Source organism: Ascaphus truei, chromosome 15 (genome assembly GCF_040206685.1).
Source record: "Ascaphus truei isolate aAscTru1 chromosome 15, aAscTru1.hap1, whole genome shotgun sequence".
Taxonomy (NCBI): domain Eukaryota; kingdom Metazoa; phylum Chordata; class Amphibia; order Anura; family Ascaphidae; genus Ascaphus; species Ascaphus truei.
This window is the reverse complement of record NC_134497.1, coordinates 14559575-14580819: the sequence shown is the minus strand read 5'-3', so window position 1 is coordinate 14580819 and position 21245 is coordinate 14559575. Positions and strand designations below refer to the sequence as shown.

The window sequence follows — 21245 nt, the reverse complement described above, 5'->3', positions numbered from 1 at the left end:
GCGCTGTATACATTAATGGCGCTATATAAATAAAGACATACATTCATACATAAAGGTGCCTTTTGGGCTACTGTATTGTACAGTGTATGAAGAATATTCATGTCAGCCCTATTAATATCACAAGCTATGTTATGTGCCGTCACACTGGGAATGAGCCACACACATCAGATACACATAGTTACTGGTACTATCCTATTTTACATTGTGGTATTGCTCTAAAATGTAATCATATTACATACACAGAGCACAGAGCGTAACCCTCTCAATTATACTGATGAGAAGCGACTACATTGTTTGCCCCTTCAACAAACAACGAGTCAAGGATCAAATTAACTTTTGCACACTTCATTATGGTATCCCCCCCTTCGTCGGGCCCCCTCCCTCTTCTCACCCTCGGGGCAAAGCTGTCTATGCAGCCTGAATCACCATTTCTGGTTATTGGGCAATTAATCTCAACACTTTACAAGCCAACTGGCCTTTGTGTGCCTGTGAATGGGGAAATCATTGGGTGCAAGAGCAGGCAGCTTCAGCTCTGGGTCTGTTCGACCTGATAAGGAGTATGATGTGAAAAAGCCATTCAGTGCCCAAGCACAGGGCTCCCTTTGTGATGATATCAGAGAGACATGGGCCATTCGTTCATCCTCTCATTTTCCTCCCTTTTTTTTGTCTCACACTCCTCACCCCATGTGCTGCCTGTATCCATCTGTTTGCACCAGACAGCCCCCCAGAGAGTTCAGGGAAGATGGAGGTCGCAGGTCTCCTCTATCTGATTTTTTTTGTGTGTGTAGTGTTACCCTGTGAAGTGAATCCAATATTATTTCAGGATGCAATTAAACAATAGCCTGGCTACTGTCCCACACCCACAGTCGCTCCTACCAACCATTGTGGCCAAGCACTGCCATCTACTGCACTTATTCGCTCACCTGCTGTCTCTGCAAGTCTCCCATCATACCACTTAGATTGTAAGCTCTCCGGGGCAGGGGATTTCCTTTCCTATGGTCAGATTTTGTTTGTTGCAGGTATTGTGTTATAATTCCTTGCACGGTATTGTCTCTCAAAGCGCCGACTTAGACAGCTGTGGGCGCTGCATAAAGAAAGATATACATACATACACACTTGCATGCATATACGCAGACATACATACATACACGCATACATACATACATACATACATACATACATACATACATACATACACACATACATACACACATACATACATACATTCTCCCCGAAAACTTCTCAGAAATGGCAACATTGGTAAATCAGTAAAAATGTATCTTGGAAAATTCGGCATAGGAAAGGGATCCGTGTTTGAGAGACGCAAGGTGTGCGCCACAAAAACAATTGAAGGTTACACGTTTTGTTGAGGTATTTGCTCAACAGAAACTGCGACGTTTAGGATTAGGTAACTGAGTGAATGGATGACGTTGACAGCTGAAAGAAAATATAATAACTGCTAGGGTGTATGGGAAGAAAAACAAAAATACTTTTTTTTTTTTTTTTATAATTTCGCAAAATGAGATTTTCCCAATGTCTTCTGGGATAACACCATACCGTCTGGTGACAGCAGTGAATGGGATATTGTAAGAAGGGATTGATTTCTTTTTTACACCCAGGACTTACTCTCTCTGAGCAGTCGCCAGAGAATTGCTTACCAAATGATCAGAGATCAATAGCACAGCAACCTAAACCTTGGATCGTGTTAATGGAATTCCTGAGATCCCGTGAAGGATCTACCACATGTCTCGTTTCACAGGAGGTCCTGAATAACTGCAGAAACTGCATAAAAGACATCTTAAAACCACTAAAGCCACGTTAACTTTAAAATAAAGTGTCCGTGTGACATCTTTACAACAGCATCTAGCTCCAATGCACTGTTAGTTTGTCCTAGCTAAACCCTCCGGAAATGTGATCACTTGATGGAACTGCTTGTCTTCTTGCAGTATTGTTGGGAGTTATTGTGCTCTGTATATCACATGGAAGTGTCGTGCTTGTGGGGTGGGGGGGGGGGGGGTATGGTTTACATTCCATTGACCCAACAAAAAAGGTAAAACAAATATATATTCACCGCGCTTCTCCGTGTAGGGAGCACGCTGCTGGGGAAAGGATTGGCCATACATATGTGAAAAAAACAGAAAGTGAATCCCTTCGCTTCTCCCATTGGGATAGCAATAAATGGGGAAATAAATATACATAGTGCAAACTAAATCTATAAGACAAAGGAGACTTTTGGTTACATCCTTTGATCAAACAATGACAAACCTGCTAACCAACGTGAAGGGAAGTCTCAGTAGCAGGTTCCATTGACCACCTTGTGGATTTCCCTGAACTGAAAGCTTTGAGGTGTCAAGTGTAGGAAGGACGAGCTGATCTCTTACACGGAATCTTTTGTTCAGAGGCGAGCCTCCCACGTGGAAGGAGAGCATCGTCACGCGGGTTTATATTATTATACGTCCCCCCGCCGTATATTATTTCCTTTGTGTGCGTAGCCAGCGCGACCATTGTACTGCCAAACTGGAGCGGAGTGCAGGCATAGTAAGAAATCTCTGTCAGGAGGACCTGCGAGAGCTAAATAACACTGTCTACACCAGCTCAACTCCTGTCCTCAAGACCCCACCCCACCAGGTCAGGTTTTAAGGATATCGCAGCTCCAGCACACGTGGCTCAGTCAAAGGCTGAGCCACTGATTGAGCCACCTGTGCTGAAGCTGGGATATCCTCCAAACCTGTTGGGGGGCAGGGGGTGTGGGGGGTCTTGAGGACAGGAGTTGAGCTCCCCTGGTCTGCACCACTGTCTTTGACACTGGGTGCAGACCATGGGGATTGTTTAGGAAAACCCCAATATATATGTTGTCTAATAAATATGTCATGGAAAGATCAACAATTGTTTGCAACCTGACACGCAAAAAAAAGATCAGCTGTATAAAGGAGCAGCAGGTAATTATCAATGCATTACAAAAGGGGGGACCCATTCCACGCAGGACATGTATTTCCTGGGTCTTATTCGGTGACTTTTGCTTTTCCAGCAAGTGTGTGAACAATTAGCTACTCCATGAAATGAAACAGCGGACCCAAATTTATATATGACAAATAAAATGTGTTGCGTATAAAAACAGACCAGCGCTGAATTTTTCTGCGCACATTATAATATTTGTTAGATCAACCTTTTGGCTGCTGTTTCATTTGTTAATTTATGACTACACATGGTGTGACCAAAATCAATCCCTTCTTACAATATCCCATTTATGACCACACATAAGTTATGGTGGGTAAAGAAAAAAGGGGGCAAAGACCCTCCGCTGTACAGTGCGCAGCGAATAAAAATATCAGGCGTGAGCGTATTTACGTCTCAGACAGGTCTGCGACCCTGCCGTTCCCCATTATCTCTTAGCAAACAGTGCTTCCACCTCAGCCAGGGATTCTGGGGAAATGACATGCAAATGAGCACACAGTGTCACCTTTAGCTTCTAACCCATTATAACATAGAACCCTGTAAGCTTATGGCAGCCCCATTTCACAGCTTTTCAGCACAGCCTGGGTTAAAGAAGTGCATGGCCAGAAAACCTACCCACAGACAGCTGTTTTGCTTAATCCTTTTACTCATCTCTTGTACTGCAGAGGTCCCAACTACAGTTCTGTTAAGTCAGATAAAGAATACAGTAATTATTCACATTGTCTGCAGTGTCAGCAGGTTGCATACTTTCTGGCGAGCTCGCTCAGCGCAGAACAATGATACGTTGGGTGTTCGGAGTGGTGCCGTCCTTACCTACAAAACCAGTTCCTGGGCGTCAGTGCTGCATTAAATCCAGCAATTCATTAACTGTGTTTACCCTTTTCTTATTTCTTAGTTCATCATTACAAAAAATGTCATTAAAAATCCGCCATATTGTGGGAAATGGTTAACACTGTAAACACGTTGCACATTCGATAGGGCTGCTCATTGGTAATGTATGCAGGTAGTCCTCGTTATCCAACGTTTCACTTTACAACGAGTGGCATATCCAACGCTTTACAATGCCTCCCTACGGGCTGTTTTTCGACGCCGGAATGCGTTATCCGACGCCTGAATACGTTATCCGACGCTCACCGCCACTGATTAACATGGGACTCGCTTTACAACGGTTTCACTATCCAGCGCTACTTCCAGAACGGATTCCGTTGGATAACCGAGGACTGCCTGTATATAGTTCCACCAACTTTGAATGGTCTTTAGACTTTACCGCTTGCTGACTTTGTCAAAACACTGTTTGAAGCCGGGGAGCCAGGTTCAATTCTCGGTGTCAGCTCCTTGTGACCTTGGGCGAGTCACTTAATCACCCTGTGCCTGTGGCACCAAAATCATAGATTGTAAGCTCATCTGCGCAGGGACTGTCTGTAACATTCCTATGTGCTGCGTACCGCGTGCTGTACTGTAATTGTGACGCGCTGTGAGTCCCATTGGGCGAAAAGCGCTCTATGAAATAAAGTCAGTATTAGAATTGGTATATATTGGACAGGGGAAGGAATTGCATTAACTGCGGATTATACGCAGTTTACGGAGGTTTTGTTTAATAAAAAAAAATAAAAAATACTGGTTTCTGACTCCCATCTTCGCACCCCTATGACAAACTGTGAACGGGAGAACACAACAGGTAAGTTCCAGGACACACGACCCGTTACGAAACCAGGACAGGATTAAGTAAACCCTCTTGAGTGCAGGTAGGTTGGCATGCGTGGAGTTGGGGGGGGGGTCACCAGTGGGTTTTACTTCTCCGACACTTGTCTTGTTGCCTCCAGCTGAAAGGGGGTGGGGGGTGTGGTGAGGGGCAGCAGCCTGTGAGCAGATGGTAAAGCAATCGCCCGTCCACCCCTCCAGGCTGAACCAGGAGCCCATGTGAGAGCTTTCGATGTCCAGGTGGCGCCAGCCCCTCCTGACCAGCTGCAATTCACCATCCATCTGACAGGCCAAGAGAAGGAAAGGGTGTACCGTCAGACAGCACTTTGCATGTCAATGCAGCCTGCTGCACAGTTACAAAGGAGCAAAATGAGCATTTTATTGTCCTTGAGTTCATTATCTGAGCCCAACATAATGGAAAGAAGAAAGGAGAAGTCCCCTGCGACTGGTGGAAGGGACGCATGGGGCTAAATGCTTCTTTTTATCCTGATATTATCCTTCCGTTACCTGTGTGTTCTGTATGTGTAGGAACTCGCTGATCTGGCTGTATACTTGAGACTTACCTTGACGTTGCTTTGCAGTCTTGGCATTATTTGGTCAAAGGATGTAACCAAAAGTCTCCTTTGTCTTACAGATGTATTTTGCACTATGTACAGTATATTTATTTCCCCATGTATTGCTATCCCAATGGGTGAAGCGCAGGGATTCACTTTCTGTATACTTGCAAGCCTAACGCGACAACTTCTTACTCCATCTACAAACGGTAAACGAAAGAAAATGGTACAATTTGTTGGTTTGTTCTGCGTGTGTGATTTGCGGTCACTGTAGGATATTGGAGAAGTGAGCCGTGTTTGTATTGGCTCAGATGCTGGAAGGTGCAGCAGGGATTGGAGTTAATGCCCTCCTACCCCATGCAGGTTTCGGCTGATCCACAGTGTCTACAAGCTGTAGTGCATGTGCTGATCATTCAAGCAGAGAAGCTTTTGGCTGCTCCTTACATACGAGATACAAACCACTGGCCAAGAATGGGTCTTCTGCATGGATTTATACCATGTTGTTATCGCTCGTTACAAACGTTGTCTGTGCCGTGTTTACCTGCGGAAAGTCCTCTCTGCTTTCAGGGCCGCAATCTGAGAAGTGGTTAATTATTGAGTCGGAACGCTGCATATTGTTGGGCTACTGACTGTAATTGATAAACAGATCTGCAGCTGACACTCACATATATTTTGATTAAGTACAAGGTACAGACACAGCTCTACCATTGTCTCTCCTTCACCCCATTTCAATGAAAGGGCAACTTCCGCGAAGGTCTCAGGTGCGCCTAGTATTGTGACGGCCTGTCCCCCTCTCCAGAGGATTGCAAATGTCTCTTATCGGCCCTGTGAGGGTTAACGTCTGTTCTGCAGGCTTCTTAATGAGAATATTACACACATACCAGATGAGACAGAAAGACGGTTTATTTATCAATACCTGACTCTAGAAAACATTCTCGTTTTTTTGTAAGTATTCACAGACGTGAAAGTCATGGTTCGGAGGCCATTGGTACAGCATTTGTGTCTGACAAGATGTATTATACAAATCCTAAAGACGTGTACAAGAGCGAATATTTATCTGTATACGTGTCTCTTGTATTTTGTATGTGCTAATTACATGTTTGTAATGTTGGGTATTCACACATCACATAGTTGGATAGGTCTCCTGGAAAAAGTGGGTCTTGAAGGAACTTTTACATATATGTATGGTAGGGGAGTGTGCGTGGTGGAGAATTCCAGAGTTTGGGTGCATCACAGGTAAAGTCTTGGAGGTGGGAGTGAGGGGAAGTAATAAGAGAGGTGCAGAGGCGTACATCAAGAGTAGAATGTAAACTGTGATTAGGTCAGAGATGTAGAGAGGAGCGGTGTTATGTATGTTATGCCTTGTAGGTGAGCACAAGTGTCTTGAAGTTGACAGGGTTTTAGCCACGGGTACCCCTATAGGGTTCCAGAGCCAATGGGGGAGAGAGTAGGGAGAACTGTCCCGGCTCCCCAGCAGCAGCGGTGGCCTTGCAGCTCCCCGGCAGTGGCGTTGGCTCGCTGGCAGTGACGGCGACCTGGTGGCTCTCCAGCAGCAGCCGGGCATTCACTGCAATCACCTGCCTCCTTCGGTCGGCGCTGGAAGTCGGGTCCAACTTTTGTGCGACCGGGTGAGGGATCTGCGGACTGGCACAGCATGGGAGGCCTCCACGCCCCCAAGGTAAGATGGGGGTGGTGCGTGTGTTGGAGGAGGGAGGGGAATAGAGAGAGAGAGGGGGGAGTGTAAGTTAGGAAGAGAGGGAAAGAGTGGAGTGTGAGAGGGGGGAGTGTAAGGGAAACGGGGGGAGGGTAAAGGAAACGAGGGGGAGGGTAATAGGAGAGTGTGAGGGGGAGGCGAAAAGAGAAGGGAGTCTGAGGGGAAGAGGGACAGGGGGGAAGAGAAAGATGGGGGGGGGGTGGGAACAGAAAGACGGGGGGAAGAGAGTTTTGGGTTCCCCAGAATTTCACAATATAATTCTAGGTCTTTCTCTGCTGTCGGGTATGGGTAAGCCAATGCAGTGACTTGCATAAGCTACATTATTATGATGTACAAGGTACAGTGACTGTTCCCTACAATCCCAGTTTTCATCCCGGACACTCTGTATTGCAGAAGTCTGCAGATTTGAAGAAACCATACACATTAACCAATGGAAACATGATCAGGGCCCCAATCATAGATCCCAGCTGCACCACTGCACCACACCACAGCAGGGCGCTGTGACTCTGGCTCCGCAGTATCACCCCAATCATTACTTTCACATAACTGAGCGTCCCAGTGAAGAGAACCCACGAGATCACCTGCCAATGAAAACAAAAACAAGGAAACAGGATATTCAACAGAGAGGAGGAGTCTCTACACAACACAGCCCCGTGCCCTCGATTAAAATCTCTGCAAGGTTTATATCCATTATATATATTATATTCATAGATGAGGCAATAACAAGGGCACGTCTTGTGATGCTTGTGCTGGTGCTACTAATATGCAATTCATGTAGCTAAGCTGCATCGGCTAGATTCTATGGGGCTTATTCTGTAAACTCCGTTAGCGCTATACCGAGCGATCTGCATGGAAATTCCCATTGACTTGAATGGGGCTTTCCATACAGAACGCATGGTAAAGAACTAACAGAGCTAACAGAATAAGCCCATATATATATATATATATACAGTATAATAAATTAAATAAAAAAAAAAAAATATATATATATATATAGGCATACCCCGGTTTAAGGACACTCACTTAAGTGCACTCGCGAGTTAGGATATATCGCCCAATAGGCAAACGGCAGCTCACGCATGCGCCTGTTAGCACGTCCTAAACAGCAATACCAGCTCCCTACCTGTACCGAAGCTGTGCGCAAGCGGGGAGACTATAGAGCCTGTTACAAATGCGTTATTTACATCAGTTATGCACGTATATGACGATTGCAGTACAGTACATGCATCGATAAATGGAAAAAAGGTAGTGCTTCACTTTAAGTACATTTTTGCTTTACGTACATGCTCTGGACCCATTGCGTACGTTAATGCGGGGTATGCCTGTATATATGTAATCGAAGGCAATAACACTGATTATCATTCAAGATACCACCTGATTTAGGTCTGCATGTTTTACAACAAGAAGACATGTTTAAACAACAGTCCCTATTATCCAGATACAGGACAAGGAATGTGAATGAGAGGAAGAGTTTACTAAGTGTAACCTGCAGCAACTCAGCAGGGATTAGAATGTTAGGACAGATGTATTGGCCTAGAGCAGCGGTCCCAACTCCAGCCCTGAAGACCCCATCAACAGGCCAGGTATGGTATTAAGGTATCCCTGCTTTAGAACAGGTGACTCAATCAAAAAGACTGAACCACTGATGGAGCCGCCTGTTCTGAAGCAGGGATATCCTTAAAACCTGTCCTGTTGGTGAGGGCTGGCGTTGGGAAGCAGTGGGCTACAGTTGTCAAGCTCTGTTAAAAAGGGGTTACCGGTAATATCGCCCCCGTCAAAAAAAACAAAATGTTATAACTTCTTATCACAGTTTTATTAAGATTGCGGTAATAATGGGCCCTGGTGCGATATGAATTCAGTATCGCGATAGCACGGCTAATATTTCTACCATAGTGTTCTGCAATATAAATTATTACAGAGCCCTATAGTAAACATTACATTAATCCCTTTGATGCCTGTGGCTACCATGGTATACCACAGGCAAATAAACGACACTACCTACCCGTGGCTACGCAATGCATTTCTAACAGCTAAGGCAGGGGTGCGCTAACCTTTTGCCCTGCGCCCCCTGCCTGCTCTCCCCCATTGCTGGCGCTCCCCCTTACCTTCTCTAGAACGTCAAATGATGCCGTGGGGTCATGTGACATCGTCACCCCGCGGCGTCATTTGACACCGCGTTGCCATGGCAGCATGTTGTCTGAGTCACGGTATTAGAGAGTTACAGAGGCCTCTGCGGTCCCCTGGCATTTAATTTAAATGCTTTGGGGAAGAGCGCTGGGCCCCCCCCAAAAAAAATCTTGCACCCCCCAGTTTCCGCAAACAAGGCGTTTATCCCTACCACCCCCTGGGGAACCTAACCACCCTCCCGGGGCAACTATCAACATCACCGAACTACCCCCGCCCCCAACAAACCAAATCCTCTCATAACTAATGGCTAATGGGGCTTTTGGACATTCAAAAAAATAAATAAAGTACATGTATTAAAAAAACAAAAACATTACAAATAATAAAAAAAATACATTACATAATTAAAAAAAATCTATGTAAAATTTACCCCACCCTGGATGAATGCCATTCTCATGTTTAGGGCCGGAACTCCCCAACCCTCCTCCCTCCCCCCCCCCCCCCCCCGAAGACAATAATCAAGGGACAATGGCCTATTTGTAATCCAGTTATCTGTCGTCTGCAACGTGGGATCCTCAACTTCACACAAAGCCCTCAATCCTCTGTTGCTTGAAGAGTCTTCATCTGTATGTTTTCCTTTTATTTTCTCTTTTTTTAAAGATGTCGACTTTCCTCGTCTGTAATCTTCACAGGATGTGGCCTCTACTGTAACTTCCAATCTTCTGCGAGGGCTCAGGCCTTGGTCGTCGCGAAAGACTTGACATAGGATCACATGGTACATCAACCAATCAGGTTGGTTGATGTACCATGTGTTTTCCACGCTTTCTGATTAGACCATTGATTTTGCCAATCGGGGGAAATCAGGTTGTCATCTTAAAGGGAGGGACTGCCATGGAAATTCAAGCCATGGTTGGATTTTCATGTGCTTCCCGCCCTATAATATGACATCATTGATTTTGCCAACCAAGATTCCCTTTGGTTGGCAAAATCAATGATGTCATCACAAAACGTGGGAAACACATGGTACATCGACCAACCTGATTGGTTGATGTTCCATATGATCCCATGACAGGTCTTGTGATCTCTACACTTAGATACTTCCGATCTTCAGGGCTGACGCAGGCCACTACAGAAGGGCCGGTCCCCTGCGCGGGCCCAGAAGTTGAACTGTACAGGCCACACCCAGTGGCGAAGATTACAGTAGGAGAAAGAAGACATCTTTAAAGAAGAGAAGAAAATAAGATAGTGTAAAATGAATACTTGCACATGAAGACTCTCCAAGCAGCAGAGGATCGAGGGCTTTGTGGAAAGTTGAGGATCCCACGTTAAAGATGACAGATGCCATTGGTTACAAATAAGCCAACGGGCCTGGAGTTATTTTTATGTTTTTTTTCTTCTTTTGTTTTTGCCCTTCATGCATGGATTTATTGTTTTTTTTTGGGTGGCCAGTGGGCCTTTGAATTGCTTTTTATGCCTTTTTTTTTTTTTAATGGTTGGGCATCAACCCTTTATTGGATTGGTTCTGGGGGTTGCTTCCGCCCTGAAGTTAAGCACAGCCTTTATCCAGGCTGGGGTAAGTACTGTAACTTTATAGCAGGTCAGCATTGATTGCCAATGTAACAATCTAGGCCCCTAGGCCATGTATTTTGTTGGTATTTTGAATGGCCAAACGTCCTGTTAGCCATTTGGCAAATAGGACTATTGGCCATTAGTTATGAGTGGGGTGGGGGGGGGGGGTGTAGGTTTGTTGGTTGTAGGGAGGATGGATGATGGGGATAGTTGCAATGGGAGGGTGGTTAGGCCCCCCCAGGGGATAGGGGTGAGGTTAGGGGTTAGCCCCATGTTTGCCTTAAGGCTTTGTAAAACTTTGCATGACAATGCTTTACTAGTCACTAAAGTATGCAAGCGGGGTAGTTGGTGTACTTAGATTTTAATATGAACTCCTCTGTATCCGTTAGTGGTCAACTAGTTATGGAAACCCATGACTAGATGACCACTTGGGCTACCAATGGGTCAATGTGTACTGTAATGCCTATATATATATATATCTATATATACATTATTACAGTATATGTATTTTAAATCTGCATTTCCACTCCATTTCAGGCACTATGTGGAAAGTAGCCACCATATGCATTTTCTAACAAACGTGGTTGTAAAAATACTTACAATAAGAGCCACACCCCAGTCTGTTTGCTGTAGAATAGGACATGGGCTCATCGTTGCTGTCACCATATTGTAGGCCCCAAATCCTGTCCCAACCAATGATAAAACACACAGGATAAGAAGGGACCTAAAGTCACAGAGAGAATGATGTTTAAAATGCAACAAAGGGCATTTGTTTTGTATGTATGTATGTGTATATATATATATATATATATATATATATATTTATTATATATGTGTATAGATAAATAGATAGATAGATCTATATATATTTATATTCTTATAAACACACATGCAGTGATATTTTAATGAAAAATGTGCTATAATCCTAAGGAATAATGAATTTTCCCCTCCCCCAGACATTATTCCAGTCATATCAGGGCCGGCGTGTTCTCTTGCGGGACTTCTTACCTGGTATGGCGCGGCATCTCCTCAGACGATGCGGGTGCCATGACAACGTGACGCCGTTTGACATCGCCGCGCCATGGATAAAGGGACACTGAAGGAGGAGATGCTGCCGGACAAGGTAAGATGCAGTTACAGAAGCCCCCCCCCCCGCGTTCTCCCCCCCAGCAATCGGCTTCATTGTTGTGGGGAAGAGCGGGGGGATCGGAACGATGGCACCAATCTAAAACGAGGCGGGGGGCGCAATTACTGTGATGTCCTCCAAAGTAATAGCCGATATGATATAGGTACAGGTGTAGCTAAGCTAACCGCCTTTGGTGCCGCTACTACCCGCGTTTACAGCATGGGTGAATAAACGCTGCGGGGGTCTCATTCGGAAGTATGGGACCCCACCGGCAACGCGATTGCAGCAAACACTGTCTCCGGCGCTGCTGACTTTTGCTTCTTCAACCACGGCGCTGGAGACAGTGAGTCTTGCTACAAATATATATATATATATATATACATTATTTAAGTTATGGTGGGTGAAAAGGGCGACAAAAAAACCTTCCCCGTTAGCATATAGCCAGTAAAGAATATCACTTGTGAGCACATTCACATGTCTTAGACAGGTCTGCAATCCTGCCTTTCAACCATTATCACCTAGCATACAGTGCTTCCACTGTAGCAAGGGATTCTGGGTAATGACATGCAAATGGAAACACAATGTGTCACCTTTTGCCTGAAATCCATTTTTTACATGGAACCCTTATAAGCACATGCTTATAAAATTGTATTTGTTTAAGGTTTTTAATCTCAATCACTCTCTTTCTCACTCGTATTTGAAAGAAAAATCTATGTACCTTCAAGACTTGCAGAAATATAAAGACACTTACCTGCTAGGTACAAACATGGCAATAAGACAGGCAACGGGGTTAGCCATGGAGCCTAGCGCTGTAGCAAGATGGTAAGCCATGTTACCGTACGGCATGCATGAGTAGGTCTGTATTGAAGGGAGGACCCCATTGGTAAGCGCATTAACCCAGGCAACAAGGAAATATATGAGTGCATAGTGAGCAAAACAGTAGTTGACACTGGTAGGTTCCAACTCAGGTGGTGTTTCGCTGCATCTATGAGTGGCGGCACCTTCATGCTGTTTTGTTGCAGAACATTCAGTGTTACATGGATGGCTGAAGCTGTCAGTAGTGGTGAAGGAGTTGAGGGTGTACGTGCTTTCAAGAAGGACTGCGTTGGAGCTGTCCTTCCTGGACATCCTCGTGAGGAATATAAATGCCACCAGGCAGAGAACCATCATGGCACTTAAGAGGAAAAAAAACACCTGAACTGAAAAGCTAGCAGGAAGGTATCGGGTTTCTATAAGGTGCTGGCCACTTGTGTTATTAGCCAAGTCTTCTGTCGTGTTGTCATTGTGAGTAACATTTACACATCTCACCATACCCACACCTTGAGCCAAGGATAACAAGCCTGGGATGAATCCACTAAGCCCTTCGCCAATGAAATATGTTGTCATGTACTGGGCTGGCAGTTGCATCATAAATGGTAGGAAAGTTACCGATGAGGTACAATCCACAAGAGATATAAAAAAGGTGATGACTAGGAATGCTGTACTATGGAGCTTTCCTGCTACCCAAGTTGTGTGTCTCCAGAAAAAAGCCAGAAGAAAGCAAGCCACAGTTCCCAAAATGATAATGGTGTATATGAGAGCAACTTCATTTAATCTCCCTGGTTTGAACCTGTGCATCAGAGTGACAAAGAGAGGCCCAATGTTAGCAAGTTGGATGCAGATTGTGATGTAAGAGGGTAAGTACCATCCCTCTGGAAGATCATTCACAATGAGGGGTAGTTCCACCCAGAGGCCATTAACGGCCACCCAAGCACCAGTTCCGAACATGCACGCCAGCAGGTGAAGGGCAAAAGCCATACTGGAAAAAGGATTTCCCAAATCTACCGAAACTCAATTTGTAATGATCTTCTTAATGTCCATGTGTAGAGTCAGTGGCTTTCTTAAAAATGACACATAGATATCCCCTCTTGTGCCCGGAGATCATTCTGAAGCTTTCCTGTCCACCTCTTACTGAGATTGCAGCCGGTCGAATCTCCAATCACTTCCTTAGAAGAGGATAAGAGGGAAATAAGCATTAGAGATTCCCTGTGAGGGATGGGTGTGTGCCCTGCTCAAACGCCAAAGAAGGTGTGGTAAAGTATTGAGGGCAATATGTGGAAACTCCAAACACGTAAGTAACTTGAGGGGTGGTGCTAGCAGGAAGTAAGTGTTATGGCAAAATTGGAGGACAGAAATAGTTCCTTAATTGCTGCACTAAGAAAGACACACTTAATCGGGTTAAAAGTATCCATTATTTAAATGTAATTAATAAATGTATAAGTGTTAGAGTAGACGCAATATAGTGGACCGAAATGATAAAACAATCAAAGGAGAGGCTTAATTAGAACGCTAAGGTAAAGCTATTAGAATCACCGTTTAATTAGTTAGTAATCATAGTCATACTATTGAATTGGCTGTGATCTGGTAGTTTCAGCTTAATGAACTTGCGTAACTAAGATGAATAGTGGATCTGTGCGTAGTCTTATACACACCTTTTATTGATATAGTAATGGTGCATATGTTTGTAGTGTTGCTCTATTGTGACAACTACAGGTACAAAGAATAGGAACAATCTTGTTAGCTGTACCTAGATTGTATAGTATACAGGCAGTCCTCGTTTTACAACGCTTCGCTTTACAACGAATGGCTTATCCAACGCTATGGAATGCATACCTATGTTCATTTTTACAACGCCAAAACAGCTTATCCAACGCTCTTAGAACGCTTTGCAAAGTTGTTTATGTGTATATCATATATATATATATTATATAATATTATATTATACAATGTAGCCATGTGTAAAATTGGTGTACATATCTCTTTCTCATGCTGGCAGTAAACCTGGTAAGTATGCAGGATTGCCAGCAACAATCATGGAGGTTTGCCCTCCATCCCTGTGAGGTGTCATATGTCCCAAAGGAAGTGACACAGAGGGTGTCTGTTTCTGGAGGTGATATAAGACATAGCACTGCCTAAAGTTAGGAGTTCAGTTGAGTTGGTGTTCTGACTGTTCAGGAGAGTCATGTTGGTGTTCTGACTGTTCAGGAGACTGTCTGCAACAGTGTTGCAGTGGTCTGATGCGAGAGCTGTGAGTCTGTGCAGCTCTGAGCAGAGAGACAGAGAAGCTGGTGAATCTCCTTGAGAGGAGAGATGGAGAGCAACTCTATTAGAGGAGAAGGAACCTTCCTAATGGAGTGCAGCAAAGGAATGAGCGGCTAAGCTGCTAGCTGTGAGGGGCAGCTGGCCCATACCACCAAGCAACAATAAAGATGCCCTGTTCAAAGACAACCCCACTGTGTGAGTGTGAAGTTACTCTCCAACGGAAGGCACCACCAAGAAGGAGTTCCTCATCAGAACCATCTCCTTGCGGAGGCAGAGATCCTGATGAGGTGGAGGCGCTGCACTGGATATAGGTAGGACTCAAGCACACTACCTCAGCTGCCTGTCTGGGTTGGCAATCCCCACACAATATCATGCGGGAGACTCAGGAGTCCTGTTGCCAACAGGTGCACCACCAGACACTACAATGTAATGGGGACTGGTTAGACCACAGGGGCCAATGTGAGATTGGGTGGGTCAGGCAGGTCAGAATATCCGTTACACTATATAATATATTATATTATTATAATTTACTAGCTGAGAGACCCGGCGTTGCCCGGGATGTAAATGCGTAATAGGTAGTATTATTTATAAATCGTGGAACAATAGGCGCACTGTTTGTTGTAAAGGGGAGAAGTGGTGGGAAGGGGGGAGGTGGTGGGAAGGGGGAGAAGGGGGGAGGTGGTGGGAAGGGGGGAGGTGGTGGGAAGGGGGAGAAGGGGGGATGTGGTGGGGAGGAGGGGGAAGGTGGTGGGAAGGGGGAGGAGGGGGGATGTGGGAAGGGGGAGGAGGGGGGAGGTGGTGGGAAGGGGGAGGAGGGGTGAGGTGGTGGAAGGGGGAGGAGGGGGGAGGTGGTGGGAAGGGGGAGGCGGTGGGAAGGGGGGTGGGAGGGGGTGGGAGGCTTTGGGAAGGGGGGGGGGCGGTGGGAAGGGGGGGGAGGCGGTGGGAAGGGGGAGGGGAGGTGAAGGCCGCTCACTCACCCATCCGGCAGGTCCCACATGGATCTGAGGCGGGAGGCAGCGTGTTGTGGCCGCTCCCCCGCTGTGTCCCGGGCGCCGCCATCTTGGGTACTCTGTGCCGCGAGGCAGGCTGCCTGGCCACTGGCTGTTCCCCCGCCGGGGAAGGGGTGAGTTGTAGCGCCGGGGACGGGGGGGGGCATGTATATGTGTGGGGGGGGAGAGGTGGGAGATATAGAAGGGGGGTCTCGCACGGCCGCTGACACTGGGTGGGGGGGGCGCTGAAGGGGTAATAATAGTGTGTGTGTCCCGCTGTGTGTGTGTGTGTGTGTGTGTGTGTGTGTGTGTGTGTGTCGCTGACTGTAGCGGCGCCGGGGGAGGGGGGGGGCGGGGTGAAAGCGCGGGAGACACGGGGAGAGGAGGAGGTGCGCGCGGGTGCTGCTAACACTGTGAGCCCCGCTAATGTAGGTAACACCCCCCCCTACTCGTGTGTGTGTGTGTGTGTCCCTGTGTGTGTCCTTTGGCCCGTCACTCCGCCTCAGGCCAATGAGAGGTGTGCGGGGGCGGGCGGGCCAAGGGACCAATGACATTGCCGCTAGGGACGCAGACATACAGTGCTTTCAGAAATATATAGTAGATGTTATATTATATATATAATACAGTACATACACTATATAATTTATGTGTGTGCTGCGTATCTTATTGCCTGCATAAAATATTAGGTGTATTTTAGTGTTAAAAATGCCTTCAGGAACGGAACCTTTCATTTAAACAGTGTTCCTATGGGAAAGCGTGTTTCGCTTTAAGATGTTTCGCTATCCAATGCCATTTTGAGTAACGCAGTCAGATAACTGAGGACTGCCTGTATCAACCTTTGACCCAGAGTGAACAAACCCTCCAGTATATACATCCAGATATGTAGGTTCTATTGTATTGAACTTGTACTCTGTTAGTATGAGACAAATAAACTGGATAATGACAGGTCTATATGTTCTTTAATTATAGAACATTGTAGCCTGTATTGAAGCCCTACTGTATGTAGCAGGTCCTGGATAGTATTAGAGTATACTGTGTGTGTATATAGATCAAAGTTTAGAATTAATTGCTCAAACTGCTAAAGCACTTGGTATAGATCCTAGTCAGAGCGTTGTGCTTCCCAAGAATGAAGGCTCTGACTTCTCATCGCAGCCGCCTCTCCGATTAGCCTGCGCCACCAGGAAGTGATGCTGGACGTACCCTACGTACGTTTCACCTGGTAGGCTTCATCGGGGGCCCTGACTAGGATCTATACCCTGCTACATAGGGGTTCAATACAGGCTACAATGTTCTATCATTAAAGAACATATAGACCTGGCTTTATCCAGTTTATTTGCCTCATACTAACAGATTACAAGGTTCAATGCAATAGAAGCTACATATCTGGATGTATTTACTGGAGGTTTTGTTTGATGCCTGTGGTATTATATCACTCTGGGTCAAAGGTTGATATAGATGTAGCCCGGTCCTCCTTTAGCTCTCCTCACCTCCGCTGCAGGCAGGTAGCTGGTAAGGGCGCCACCATTTTGTCTGTGCGCGCGCTTGCGCAGAAAAGGTTCGCGCATGCAAAGGTTCCAGCAGCCCCAGTGGCTGCACAACACATGACACAGTGCAGCCAATAGGGCTGCTAGAATCTCCTGAGGGGAGATTGGAACTTTGGGTGTGCTGAAGTTTGAGCGGACAGTTAGGAGAGGGGCAGTGGAGCTGGGACAAGGAAGGAGTCAGTTATATGTGCAAATGTCAGTGGCATCTGCACTAGGCCAGATACCCCCTATTATTTTCCAGCTAGGCCCGACTCCCACATGGTTTGTGGCTGCGATAGGGACTTGCCCCCAGATAGGGACCCTGCCCTGCTTAGCAATATTAGTGTTAGGGACACAGGGAGACGCCGCACGGTGGCTGCGGCCTGTGGTCCAGGACACGGATCGCCCTACATTAATAAAGACACGAGGGACCCACCCAACGTAGAGGCGGAGGCTTCGCAGTATCAGCATCGGATCCGTGGATCCCAGCTATCGTGGCATCAGCGCGCCCGGGTGTGCATCACCCGGCAGGTACCCAACGCATCAGTGCACCAACTCAAATACTATAGTGGGGCAGCGCTGTCACACACACCTTGGGTGGGGGAGCAGAGCATTGGAGGGTTCGGCCGTGCGTGGCCTGGTTGGTGGTATATATATATATATCCTCGGTTATTTATGTTCAGTAAAACTGTTATCTTACATAAGTGTGTGTTTTATTGTATGCGGGTCCTGTAGCGGGGTTATTCCACACCATAGAATCCTGTACAGGTGGAGGCGCTACCGACCGAACATCGACTCGGGTATACCCCAGGTTCCCAGTAGCGGAGACTATACAATCTAGGTACAGCTAACAAGATTGTTCCTATTCTTTGTACCTGTAGTTGTCACAATAGAGCAACACTACAAACATACACAACATTACGAATCAATAAAAGGTGTGTATAAGACTACGCACAGATCCACTATTCATCTTAGTTACGCAAGTTCATTAAACTGAATCTACCAGATCACAGCCAATTCAATAGTATGACTATGATTACTAACTAATTAAAAGGTGATTCTTATAGCTTTACCTTAGCGTTTAATGAAGCAACCTAGCCTCTCCTAAGTTTTAATTGTTTTTATCATTTCGGTCCACTATATTACGTCTACTCTAACACTTATAAATTTATTGATTACGTTTAAATAAAGGATATTTTTTAACCCGATTAGGGGTGTCTTTCTTAGTGCAGCAATTAAGGAACTATTTCTGTCCTCCAATTTTGCCATAAGAGGGAATAAGCAGAAATACATACCAGAGTTTCACTTCAAATATTATCCTTTTGTGCGAACGTGAACCAAAGAAGATTTGCGAGGTGGACCTCTTCCGGGGCGAATAATGAGCTTTTCTGTAATCTTCGTTTTCTGCCTTTGATCACCTGCGTGTTCGCCTCTTATCTTTTTATCACCTCTGGTTCAGCCTTCGCTAGGATAACACTTTACATATATAACAGTCTCTTCTTTCCTGCTTCCGTCTGTTCCTGAGACTTGGTTATTATCCAAAGTAAATAGAGCAGAATGCGGATTCAGTTTGGGCATTAATCCAAAAGCACAGACTGGAAAGGGAAATAATACACCAAAGACAAAGCAGCGTAACCCTTTCAGGTGTGTATCGGACATGTATGAAGCAGCTAAAAAGAAATACAACATGTTTCCGGGAGTTGTATTCCTTGGCCAATAGCGTTCGGTCTCTTTTCTATACCTGCGTATACAACCTACTAATGATAGTAGAACTTTTCCTTCTGTCAGATATACCGCTTACTCAATGCATCTTATCTGCTCCCTTGCTATCAAAGTTCATGTTTTTTGTGACCCTATCATATCAGAATCCTGTTGTTCATATTTCAAACCGTATTTGTTTTTCAGAGGAAGAGAGGTAATCAGTCTAAGTCTGACTTGTGTTACAGATTTCTGGGGGAAATTCTGATGTGGTGGATTAAAACAAGTGTGCAGTTATCCTTCCAGAATATGTAATCTTCATTGTATGTTTGAGAAGAAGCACATGTAAATATTATATATTAACCTACCAGCCTTTGAGTCCTCTTTACGCTCCTCCCTCTCCTCTCTCAGTTCTGCTCCAGACCCTGACAACCTGGTCAGGAACTACAACTCTGCCTTATCCTCCTCTCTTGATATACATTCCCCACTTTCTCTCTGCCGTCCTCACCCTTTGAACCTCAAACCCTGGCTAAATTCCCACACGTGTATGCTGCGTTCCTCCACTCGTTCCTCTGAACGCCTCTGGAGGAAATCTCACTCTCGCAGACTTTCTACACTACAAATTTATGCTATCCTGTTTCAACTCTGCCCTCTCTCAGGCTAAACAAACCTACTTTTCATCACTAATGAACACGCACAAGTCTAACCCACGCCGACTCTTCTCTGTCTTTACCTCTCTACTCAAACCACCCTCAGCTGCCTCTTCTTCTTCCTCCATCTCACCTCAGGACTTTGCCAACTATTTTAAGATAAAGGTGGAATCCATACGTCAGAACATCCCCTCTGTTTCCTCCTCCCATCCTACACCGCTTCCTAGCTCTCCTCCTGCCTTCCTTGACTCTTTATCCGCTGTCACAGAGGACGATGTGTCGTTGCTGATCTCGTCTTCTCCCTGTACCACCTGCCCTCTTGACCCCATTCCCGCCCATCTTCTAAAACCTCTTGCTCCTACTCTAATTCCCACGCTCACAGACATTTTTAACTCCTCCCTCTACTTTGGTACCTTTCCCTCTTCCTTCAAACATGCAACAGTCATACCATTTCTCAAAAACAGCAAGCTTGACCCTACCTGTCTTTCTAACCATCGACCTGTCTCCCTCCTGCCTTTTGCCTCGAAACTCATTGAACGTCTTGTATTCTCTCTCTTGATCCATTTTCTCAACACCTATTCTCTCCTAGGCCCTCTACAATCTGGCTTCCACACTGCTCACTCCACTGAAACAGCCCTCAGTAAAATAACTAATGACCTTCATGCTGCCAAAGACAGAGGTCATTGCACTCTGCGCATATTACTCGACCTCTCTGCAGCATTTGTGGACCACCCTCTTCTCCTTCACATTCTCCATACTCTTTGGCATTCATAACACAGCTCTATCCTGGATCTCCTCTTACCTCTCCCATCATAATTTCAGTGTCTCTTTTCTAAACACCTCCTCATCCTCTATCGATCTCTCTGTGGGGGTACCCCAGGGCTCTGTCCTGGGACCTCTTCTCTTTTCTCTGTACACACTCTCTCTAGGTGACCTAATCACATCTCTTGGGTTCAAATATCACCTCTATGCTGACGACACACAAATTTACTTTTCTACCCCTGACCTTACACCTGCTGTACAGACCAAAGTCTCTGAATGTTTCTCTGCGATATCATCCTGGATGGCCCTCCATCGCCTTAAACTCAACATGGCTAAAACAAAGCTCCTCATACTTCCCCCCAAACCTCTCCCTACTACCTCCTTCCACATCACTGTTGGAACTACCATCATTCACCCAGTAGCCCAAGCACGCTGCCTAGGGGTCACACTCGACTCCTCTCTCACATTCTCCTCTCACATTCAAAAGGTAGCAAAAAATGGTAATTTTTCCTTCTGCAATATTATCAAGATACGCCCTTTCCTCTGTTGCTTGACAGCAAATACTCTGACACAGACCCTCATTCTCTCCCGTCTCGAATACTGTAACCTGCTGTCCGGCCTAACTGCCTCTCCCCTGTCTCCCCTACAATCTATCCTAAACGCTGCTGCCATAATCACTCTACTCTTTCCGAAATCTGGCTCAGCGTCTCCCCTCCTGAAATCCCTCTCCTGGCTTCCTATCAAATCCCGCATCTCACACTCAATTCTCCTCCTCACTTTTAAAGCTTTACACTCTTCT

At 45.8% G+C, this 21245-nt stretch overlaps 2 protein-coding genes across 6 annotated transcripts in view; one reads left to right on the top strand and one right to left on the bottom strand.

Moving 5' to 3' along the window:
- FAM110A (family with sequence similarity 110 member A) overlaps nucleotides 1-21245 on the top strand; it is a 190522-nt gene that overhangs the window by 89498 nt on the left and 79779 nt on the right. Inside the window, exons 3-4 of one of the 3 annotated variants that reach the window (XR_012788181.1) lie at nucleotides 11574-11740; nucleotides 19242-19348. The gene's annotated coding sequence lies outside the window, so the exon portion shown is untranslated. Of the gene's footprint in view, nucleotides 1-7337; nucleotides 7604-11573; nucleotides 11741-19241; nucleotides 19349-21245 lie in introns of those variants that run through there. The other 2 variants (XM_075571717.1, XM_075571716.1) reach the window with 2 other exon arrangements.
- SLC52A3 (solute carrier family 52 member 3) lies at nucleotides 4851-19070 on the bottom strand. 3 transcript variants are annotated; one of them, XM_075571714.1, is made up of 4 exons: nucleotides 18632-19070; nucleotides 12495-13728; nucleotides 11218-11300; nucleotides 4851-4938 (listed from the first exon to the last, which is right to left on the bottom strand). In XM_075571714.1, the coding sequence occupies exons 2-4, from the start codon at nucleotides 13538-13540 to the stop codon at nucleotides 4928-4930; spliced, it is 1140 nt and encodes a 379-aa protein (XP_075427829.1). In that variant the 5' UTR covers nucleotides 13541-13728; nucleotides 18632-19070; the 3' UTR covers nucleotides 4851-4927. The 3 variants fall into 3 exon arrangements, with proteins under 3 accessions (XP_075427829.1, XP_075427828.1, XP_075427827.1); XM_075571713.1 differs by lacking the exon at nucleotides 4851-4938 and adding an exon at nucleotides 4948-7505 and having other exon boundaries at nucleotides 18632-19067; XM_075571712.1 differs by lacking the exon at nucleotides 4851-4938 and adding an exon at nucleotides 4949-7505 and having other exon boundaries at nucleotides 11218-11341; nucleotides 18632-19064.